At 40.1% G+C, this 10,702-nt stretch overlaps 1 protein-coding gene and 1 non-coding gene across 2 annotated transcripts; one reads left to right on the top strand and one right to left on the bottom strand.

The window, feature by feature from the left end:
- Positions 1–1,003: 1,003 nt before the first annotated feature.
- On the bottom strand, positions 1,004–1,109 carry LOC114916411 (small nucleolar RNA R71). Its single transcript, XR_003804861.1, has one exon. It is a non-coding gene; the product is annotated as a small nucleolar RNA R71 (small nucleolar RNA).
- Positions 1,110–2,343: 1,234 nt separating this feature from the next.
- On the top strand, positions 2,344–2,919 carry LOC145952320 (uncharacterized). Its single transcript, XM_083064664.1, has one exon. It carries the CDS (start codon positions 2,344–2,346, stop codon positions 2,917–2,919), a length of 576 nt encoding a protein of 191 aa, XP_082920790.1.
- Positions 2,920–10,702: the final 7,783 nt, after the last annotated feature.

Here is a 10,702-nt window from a genome sequence, read left to right as displayed (position 1 = left end):
TTCCACTCACAATCAAATATTTTTATAGCTTACATTCCAATAGTCATAACCTTTAATTCAACGTGCATGACAAACTATGAATTTGGAATTATTCTTTAGTCACGAATAGTCAATAAATGCTTATTTTACCTACTAATCCATGTGGATACGATAATTTTACTACTTGAAAGGTCGATATACTTACCGTGTTTGAGACCGTTGATAGAACAAAAGTGATTTAAAGTGTTAACAAAAATAGTTTTAACAAAAATCTCAACAAGTTTTTGGCGCCATTGCCAGGGATTAGCAAGGCAATTTAGTATTTATAGTTATTTGTGACTTGTTCCTTTACTTTTATTGTTAATTTCTATTTCAGCAAATTAATTCTTTGGGCTGACTTGTGCACTCTAGTCTTTTGTTTTCTCTTGTATGCAAGGTATTATTCGAACCAGAGGTACTACTTCTTCTGAGCCACTGCTGAACGATCCTGAGATTGAACGCACGGCAAGGAGGAATAATAGCAACAGGATGAGAATGAGGAACATAGCAAATCCAGTTGGCCAACCAACCACTCAGATTCCTAAAGTCTTGGTCTCTGATATTCCTGAGTTCACTATGGAAGGTGAAGGTGGTGCTCACAATGAAAATCAAAACCGGAGGCGCACTATAGGTGATGCTTTCACCTACACTAGCCCGAGGGAATTCTCTAGCATTGTGAGGCCTACAATGTATGACAGACTAGTAGAAATGAAGCCTGCACTCCTACAGCTTATCAGCTCTCATCAATTTTCTGGCCTGGATCATGAAGACCCACATACTCATCTCTACACTTTCTATGAGTTGTGTGGTTCAATTGGAGTTTCAGGGGCTGATGAAGAGGCACTGTTCATGAGGTTGTTTCCATTTTCTGTGAATGGGAAGGCTAAGGCTTGGCTTCATTCTCAGCCAAACCAAAGCCTGACCACTTGGAGGGATGTGGAGACTAAATTCTTAGCCAGGTTCTTTCCCCCGTCCAAGAACACTGAGGCCAGAACTGCTATTGCTACTTTTGCTCAAGGTGCGGATGAGCCATTATGTGAAGCATGGGAGAGGTACAAATCACTGTTGAGGAGGTGCCCTAATCATGGTTTTGAGGTGGATCTTCAAGTCCAAACTTTCTGTAATGGGTTGCAACCTCAAACCAAGATGATATTGGATGCTTCTTTTGGAGGGTAAGTCATGTTCCGAACTGCTGAAGAAGCTATCACAATCATTGAGTCCATGGCTTCCACTGATTTTAGGAGCCAGCATGGTAGAAGCTCTTCACACAAGAGGGGAGTTTTGGAGTTGAGTACTCAAGATGCGGTGTTAGCTCAAAACAAGATACTTTCCCAACAAATTGAAGCCTTGAATCAACAGATGGCCAAGCTACCTCAACAACATCAAGCTATGCACGCTAATGCTCCTCCTATGCAACAAGTGTTATCATGTGATTTTTGTGGAGGTGACCACCCAAATGGTTATTGTGCCGGATCATCTAGTTCCCAAGGTGAAGAAGTGAATTATATGGGAAATCAAGGGCGGCAAAATTTCTCTCAACACCCCTATCCGCAAAATTCAAATCAGGGGTGGAGAAATAACTATGGTGGAAACAAGCCAGACATGAATGCTTCATCAAGTAGCAGGCCTCCACATCAACACCAACACCCACCTTTATATGAGAGAACCACCAAGTTGGAAGACACATTGCAACAATTCATGCAATTATCTATGTCCAACCAAAAGAACACTGATGCTTCAATAAAAAATATGGAGATACAGGTGGGGCAAATAGCAAAATAGCTAGCAGAGCAACAAAAGGGTTCTTTCTCAGCCAACACCAAGCAAAACCTGAAGGGGCACTTGAATGTAGTATCTACAAGGAGTGGTCGGGAGTTTGTGGTGAAGGAGAGTGAGAAGAGTAATGAGAGCGAAGAAAAAATTGAAACAGGTGTAGATGATTCTTCAATAAAAAATATGGAGATACAGGTGGGGAAAATAGCAAAATAGATAGCAGAGCAACAAAAGGGTTCTTTCTCAGCCAACACCGAGCAAAACCCGAAGGGGCACTTGAATGTAGTATCTACAAGGAGTGGTCGGGAGTTTGTGGTGAAGGAGAGTGAGAAGAGTAATGAGAGCGAAGAAAAAATTGAAACAGGTGTAGATGATGATTCTAGTGTTGATGAAGAGATCATCTTAGAGGGCCCAAGAGTATGGAGAAGGAGTGAAGGAAGTGAGTCGGTTGAAGGAAATAAAATGAAAAATGAAAATGACAAAAAGAGTGAGAAAGAGAAAGAAATTGAAAAAGAGAAAGGAGGAGTTAGTAGAGAGAAAAAGAAAGCACCCATGGAGGAGAAGAGTATTGTGAAAGTGCCACCCACCAAGAGCTTACCATATCCTCATGCACCTTCAAGAAGAGATAAGGAGAGGCAGTATGCTCGGTTCTTAGAGATTTTCAAGACCTTGCAGATCAACATTCCGTTCTCCGAGGCATTAGAGCAAATGCATGCCTATGCCAAGTTCATGAAGGAGCTCCTCAACAAAAAGAGGAAATATTTTGAAGAGGAGACCATTACATTGGAGGAGGGGTGTAGTGCAATTATTCAGAAGATGTTGCCAACAAAATCCAAGGACCCTGGTAGTTTCACTCTTCCAGTCACTATTGGGAATTTAGCTATTGGGAAGGCTTTGCTTGATTTAGGGGCTAGCATCAATCTTATGCCCTTATCTATGCTTCAGAGAATTGGTGATTTGGAGGTGAAGCCTACTCGCATGACTTTGCAGTTGGCGGATCGATCTGTGAAGTATCCTCATGGCATAGTGGAGGATGTTCTGGTGAAGGCGGACTGTTTCTTGTTTCCCGCTGATTTCGTGGTGATGGATATTGAAGAGGACATTGATGTACCTCTCATTCTTGGCTGACCATTCATGAAGACTGCAAGAGTTCTAATTGATGTCGATGATGGCAAGCTTAAGGTGAGAGTGAATGATGAAGAAGTCAACTTTGATGTGTTTGACGCCATGCACTACCCCAAGGATAAGAGTAGTTGCTTCCGGGTTGATGTAATAGATGGCCTTATTGAAGATACTAGGAAGCATGTATCTTTTTCCACCGCTTTGGAGAAAGTCTTAATTAATGTGGTTGAATATCTCCATGAAGAAGAAGATAGAGAGATTGAGGCATGTCTGAAGAGCCTTGACTCATATAAGGAGGTGACACCGGATTCAGTGCATATAGAGGATTTGAAGGAGGAAGGGGAGGTGATTACCCCTAAGTTTGAGTTGAAAATACTTCCTTCTCATCTCAAGTATGTGTTTCTAGAAGAAGGTGGAAGCAAACTGGTTATCATAAGTAGCTCTTTGTCCACATTGGAGGAGGAGAAGCTTGTAAAAGTGTTGAAGTTCTATCAAGGGGCAATTGGTTGGTCTATTTCTGATCTCAAGGGAATTAGCCCAGCCTATTGCATGCATAAAATATTTATGGAGGATGAGTACAAACCGGTTGCTCAACCACAGAGGAGGCTTAATCTTGTGATGAAGGAGGTGGTAAAGAAGGAAGTGATTAAATTGTTGGATGCCGGTATGATCTACCCTATCTCTGATAGTGCATGGGTGAGCCCTGTACAAGTGGTACCAAAGAAGGGCGGCATGACGGTTATTCAGAATGAGAAGAATGAGTTAATTCCTTCTAGAACGGTCACGGGGTGGAGAATGTGTATTGATTATCGGAAGCTTAATAAAGCTACAAGGAAGGATCATTTTCCACTCCCGTTCATGGATCAGATGCTTGAGAGACTAGCTGGCCAAGCGTATTATTGCTTTCTTGATGGGTATTCAGGCTATAATCAGATTGTGGTTGATCTGGAAGATCAGGAGAAGACCGCTTTCACTTGTCCTTTTGGTGTCTTTGCTTATCGGAAGATGCCATTTGGACTGTGTAATGCTCCTGCAACATTTCAGAGATGTATGCTTGTTATATTCTCCGACCTAGTGGAGAAGAGTATTGAGGTTTTCATGGACGACTTCTCCGTGTTCGGGTCTTCATTTGACGAATGCCTAACCAATCTTGAAGTGGTGCTTAGAAGATGCTTGGAGACCAACCTTATCCTCAACTGGGAGAAATGCCATTTCATGGTGACCGAGGGGATAGTTCTGGGGCACAAAATCTCTCACAAGGGCATTGAAGTTGACCCAGCCAAAGTGGAGGTAATAGAAAAACTTCCTCCACCCATCAATGTCAAAGTTATTAGGAGTTTCTTGGGGCATGTTGGCTTTTACAGGTGATTTATAAAGGACTTTTCAATGATAGCCAGACCCCTAAGTAATCTTCTAAACAAAGACACTCATTTTTGTTTCAATGATTCTTGTCTGAAAGCTTTTGAAGCTTTGAAGGCTAGACTTACCTCTGCACCCATAATCACTGCACCGGATTGGAAACTGGATTTTGAACTCATGTGTGATGCAAGTGATTATGCGGTTGGGGCAGTCTTAGGCCAAAGGAGGGCTAAAACTTTTCATGCTATTCACTACACTAGCAGGGTTTTGAATGAGGCACAAATTAATTATGCCACTACTGAAAAAGAGTTGCTAGCCATAGTATTTGCATTGGAAAAGTTTCGGTCCTATTTGATTGGTTCCAAAGTGGTTGTGTTCATAGATCATCCAGCCATTAAGTATTTACTCACCAAGCCAGATTCCAAGCCAAGACTCATTAGGTGGATTTTGCTGCTTCAAGAGTTTGATTTGGAGATCAAAGACAAGAGTGGCAAGGAAAATTTGGTTGTTGACCACCTCTCAAGGCTCATAAATGATGAGGTGACCCTGAAGGAGAGGGAGATCCTGGAGGAGTTCCCTGATGAGAAATTGCTTATGGTGCAAGAGCGGCCTTGGTTTGCTGACCTGGCAAACTTCAAGGCAGCTGGAGTCATACCTGAAGATTTCACATGGCACTAGAAAAAGAAGTTCCTCCGTGATGCTACCTACTATGTATGGGATGACCCTCACCTGTTCAAGATTGGTGCAGACGGCCTACTGAGGAGGTGTGTCTCAAGAGAGGAGGCCAAGAGTATTTTGTGGCACTGTCACAACTCCCCTTATGGAGGACACTTCAACAGGAAAGGACAGCTGCTAAGGTGCTTCAATCTAGTTTTTACTGGCCAACACTCTTCAAAGATGCCCACAATCATGCCAAGCAATGTGACAGTTGTCAGAGGGCTGGGGGAATCACAAGGAAGCATGAGATGCCCTTACAGAACATGCAAGAAGTTGAGGTGTTCGATTGCTGGGGCATAGATTTTGTTGGACCACTGCCTTCTTCCTTCACAAATGAGTACATTCTTGTGGCAGTGGATTATGTCTCAAAATGGGTTGAAGCTATTGCTACACCCAAGGCGGATGGCAAAACAGTGGTGAAGTTCCTCAAGAAGCACATTTTTAGCAGATTTGGTACTCCCAGAGTACTTATCAGTGATGAAGGTTCACACTTCTGTAATGCTCAGCTGGAGAGGGCTCTAGAACACTATGAAGTCCATCATAAGGTTGCCACCGCTTATCACCCTCAAACCAATGGTCATGCTGAGGTTTCTAACAGAGAGATAAAGAGGATTTTGGAGAAGACTGTATCATCTTCAGGGAAGGATTGGTCTATAAAGCTTGATGAAGCTCTATGAACTTATAGAACCGCCTTCAAGTCTCCAATTGGTCTCACTCCATTTCAATTGGTGTATGGGAAAGCTTGTCATCTTCCTATAGAACTGGAGCACAAAGCTTATTGGGATTTGAAGTTGTTGAATTTTGATCCTCTTAGCACTGGTGAGAAGAGGAAGTTGGAGTTGCATGCTCTTGATGAACTGAGGCTCCAAGCCTATGAATCATCCAAGTTGTACAAGGAGAGAGTCAAGAGCTATCATGACAAGAAGATTCTCAAAAGAGAGTTTAGGGCAGGCCAGTCGGTGCTACTGTTCAATTCCAGGCTCAAACTCTTTCCTGGAAAACTAAGATCAAAGTGGTCTGGCCCTTTCAGATTCAAGGAGGTGAAACCCTATGGTGCCATAGAAATTGAAGATCCTGAGGCACAAAGAAGCTGGGTTGTAAATGGGCAGCGGCTGAAACCCTACTTGGGTGGAGAATTCGAAACACTAGTGGAAAATTAGCATATTACGTCACCCCTTTTACGTCAGAAATACGAAAATCTGACGTTAAAAAAATGCGGTGGCATTTTTGTAATTTTTGCAAACTTTTTTACGTCGGACCTGGTAGGGTCTGACGTAAAAAGTGGTAGAAAAGAATGGCCAAATCCAAGAGGGGGGGTGAATTGGATTCAATGACCCTTTAAAGATTTATCAGAGTTTTTGGATCTTCACTTTCAATTACAAACTTTTCTATGACAGAATTCTCACTTGAAGCACTTCTCAAGACTTGTTATGATAATATGAATGCAATATGCTAACTTGATTACAACATCATGAGGTTTATCAACAATGTTCAATTTACAGATTTAAAACATCAAGAATTACATTCACTTGTTAATCAAATTTTATCTTCCTTAAAACTCAATCAAGAAATTACAAAACAAGAGATAAGGTTGAAGAAGATTGCACAAGTCTTTTATACTGGTTCAGCCACTCCACATGTGACCTACATCCAGTCCTTAATCACCACCTGATTAAGATTTTTCCACTATCTTTAAGCAAGAAGGTTTACAAGCAAACACACATGCATATACTTCACTACTAAAAGATAATCACTTTCTTGACCCCAAGAAAGTACCCCTTGTAGATCCCACTACAAGAACCTTAATCACTTGAGAAACCCTTCTCAAGATTTTCCACAAAGATTCACAAAGAAACAAAAATGAAACGAATTCACCTGGAATTCTTGAACAATTCTTTGTCCTTCTCTTTCAAGAGTATGATGATGATGATGATTTTCACAAGTTCTTTCACAAAATGTTTTTCTTCTTGGAATTTCACAAAGAAACCTTTCCAAGATGTCACACAGACTCTCTAAAGTGCTTTTAGAAGTTGATTATCAGTTCTCACTCAATTGTCTTATGTTTCAAAATAGTTCAAGTCTATTTATAAAAGTTCAAACCCAGATAATCGATTATTTTAAAGAATAATCGATTATTTTGTTCTTCAGATTTCTGGAAATCAACCAAGAACAATTTAATCGATTATTTAGCTGGATAATCGATTATTCCAGAGAGTTATTTCTGAAATAATCGATTATTTTGGCAAATAATCGATTATTACAGCAAGGCATTCCACTTAGCCCATTTGCTGAAATAATTAATTATATTTAACAATAATCGATTATTTTGAGTCAGTTCTTAAAACTTCATTTTAAGTCTCAAAATAATTTTCCAATGTTCTCAACTCATCATCATCTACTCCCTACTTGATTTTAGACAAGATTTGCTTAATGCACAAAGCACACACACAAGCACAAATATAACAATTCTTTTAACACTTTATTTCCTAAACACTATTACATAGCTATACTTCAAAGCATTTTTCTTGAACTTCCTTGACTTTGTTTTTGTGTTCAATGTTGTTGTTGCACACTTGTTGTCTCCGGCTGTTGTGATCATCAAAACTCTTTTTCAGCTCTCCTAAGCTCAACAATCTCCCCCTTTTTGATGATGACAACCCATGACAACCCACGGACAATGATATCAATCCATAATGCACTTTGTGCCTGCTTCTTATTGTGTCATGAACCAAAACCTGTACAACACACACACACACAAAGCACAATACCTGCAACAAAAACTCAACACACAATACCATTTCTCCCCCTTTGGCATTATCAAAAACAAAGTAAGCCAAGGTTAACAATTATAAGCCATGTATAGAATTTTTCAGCAGCTCAAACCAAATCAGTTGCTCATTATTCAACCATACTTCAAACCAAAATAAACCAATGTGTGATGCCAATTGTGCACCATACCACAAACCAAATCAAATCAAGTCAAGATATCCATTATCTCAGTACAAAAACAGAGTATTTCAAATAATCACATTACAACATATATGTTCACCAAAAACAGAGCATTGTGCACCAGCATTCCAAAATAACCTTTGGAATCAAAATCAAGCCAATCACATAAGCAAACCAAACTTCAAATTCATCAAACTTAAATTGTTCAACATCAAAAACAATAAACTTGTTCAGGAATTAAAATCATTACAACCCAATTGAACTTATAAATTGTTCCAAACGTAAATTTAAAAATGACACAGAATAACAAAAACAGAAATCACTCCTCATCCTCCGGAATTCCAAGCTGAGTCTTGATCAGCCTAACTTCGCGATCCAGATCATCAAACCTGTCAAGCAAACCAGAAAACAAAGTCTCATGTCTCCTTGACATGTCCATAACAGCATCAATCTTGTTAATCATGATCTGCTCAAAAGGTGAGAACGGCTTTAGTTCCGGCTCAGCTTCTCCAGGCTCAGCTTCCACCTGTGGTGGCTGATCCTCATCATGAGAAAGCACACCGTCCTCATCTGTAGTTGGCTCCGGGGTAGGAGGAACATCTCCTTTAAACACCCACTTGTCTTCTTGCTTTAGCATCCCCATATGATGCAAAGAAGACTTCTCTATTTTGTTCGATGCGTGCAGAACAATCTTTCTTTCACCTGTTAAATCTACACCAGCAATCTCAAAAATTTTTGACAGAAGCAAAGCATAAGGAATTGGACCGTCTTCCTTTCTCCTTGCCTTCCAAATACAGTCATTCACAACCGCCACCCAATCAATCTTAATTTTCTTCTTAATTACATGCATTAACAAAATGTCATCCCGAGACATCTGAGCATGGTTGTGCAACCTAGGTTTTAACATCCAGGCAATAATGAAGGAAATCAAGCGAGAGTTCTTTTTCATACCTCCCGCCAAGAACTTTTCATAGTTTGTGTTGGATGGGTTCCGTTGACAATCCCGGAATGTGATCAGTTCTTCAAAATCTCCAAAGTTGAATGGCTGGGGTTTCTCTGCTCCAGTTTCGCTCAGACCCGCAGCAGCTCTCAATGTGGGTCCGTCCAGCCTGACTAACTTCCCCTTAACCACCGATTGCATAACCCCATTATTAGTGGTAGCAAAATAGAGGAATAATCGGATGAGCTCCGGATAATAAGGTCCGTCCATCTCGAGAAACGCCTTCAACTCTTGGTACTCCAAGAGGGTTGGAAAGCTAAACCCCTCATTCTTGAACCAATCAAGCTTTAGGGTCTTCGGAGGGATGATTCTCCGACCGGCATACCATTCGAAGTAGTATTCTTGGGCCTTCTCATCAGCGAACCACTTCGAGATGAGTTGCTCCGAGGGAAGAGGGCGCTTGCTCCCCCTCACTTCCAGCTTCTTGGGTCTCTTGGAGGAAGATGCCATGGTTGGGTCTTGGAGAAAGATGAAGAAGAAGAGGGATTTGAGAGGTTTTGAGAGAGTTAGGGTTTGGAGGGTTTGGGAAATAATGAGAGAATGAGAGAATGAGATAATGAGAGGTTCTGAGAAGATTTTAAGGTGTTTGCACGTTCTGGGTATGGAAAAAGTGGGTAGTTTTATGAGTTGGCGCGGAGTTAACCGTTTTAAGAAAATTTAAAAAAAACCGCCCAAATAATCGATTATTTGTGCAAATAATCGATTATTTGCATCAGTAAACTCAGTTTAAACCACTTTCTGATATGGATAATCAATTATTTTAAGGATAATCGATTATTACAGAGGGTTCATTTTCCTTATACTCCCCAGATAATCGATTATTTACAGAATAATCGATTATTTCAGTGACCTTTGAGTTTCTTCTTATCAAATAATCGACTATTACCCAAATAATCGATTATTCCAGTGACTTTTGAGTTTCTTGCTTACCAGATAATCGATTATTACCCAAATAATCGATTATTTCCGAAACTCTTGGAATTCTTCATGTTCCAGATAATCGATTATTTCCTCAGATAATCGATTATTTTCATGAGTCACTTTAAGATAATCGATTATATCTTAAGATAATCGATTATTCCAGTGATGATTTGTTTCACTGAAAATTTTAACTTCTCAAATTTCACCAAGTCTTGTTTGCAACTTCCAAATATTATCTTCCACACATCTCTTGTATTCATTCTCACAACATAATCAATTCAAACTTGTTTCACTAATTATTCCCAACTCAATTCTCAATTGATTGAACCTCTCTCTAGGTAGAGGTTTTGTGAAAATATCAGCTAGTTGTTTGGTTGTCTCTACAAACTCCACAACACAATCATTCCTTTGAACATGATCTCTCAAAAAGTGGTGTCTTATCTCAATATGCTTAGTCCTAGAGTGCAAAATTGGATTTTTGGTCAGATTTATTGCACTAGTGTTATCACACCTCAAAGGAATCTTGTTCAACTCAATTCCATAGTCTCTTAATTTTTGCTTCATCCAAAGGATTTGAGCACAACAACTTCCAGCTGCTATATACTCAGCTTCAGCTGTACTTAAAGCAACACAAGCTTGCTTTTTGCTATGCCATGAAACAAGTGCACTACCTAACAAGTGACATGTTCCACTTGTGCTCTTTCTGTCTAGCCTGCACCCAGCAAAATCTGAATCTGAGTAGCCAATTAGACTCAATGATACTCCTTTTGGATACCACAAACCAACATTAGTTGTACCCTTCAAATACTTAAGGATTCTCTTTACACTTTTCATATGAGATTC

This window comes from Cajanus cajan, chromosome 10 (genome assembly GCF_000230855.2).
Source record: "Cajanus cajan strain Asha chromosome 10, NIPB_CcT2T_4, whole genome shotgun sequence".
Lineage (NCBI taxonomy): Eukaryota > Viridiplantae > Streptophyta > Magnoliopsida > Fabales > Fabaceae > Cajanus > Cajanus cajan.
This window is presented reverse-complemented; position numbering and strand designations above follow the sequence as displayed.

What these genes read in the sequence shown, in the direction of transcription:
- LOC145952320 (XM_083064664.1), top strand. Translation starts at nt 2,344, where the DNA reads ATGGAGGAGAAGAGTATTGTGAAAGTGCCACCCACCAAGAGCTTACCA.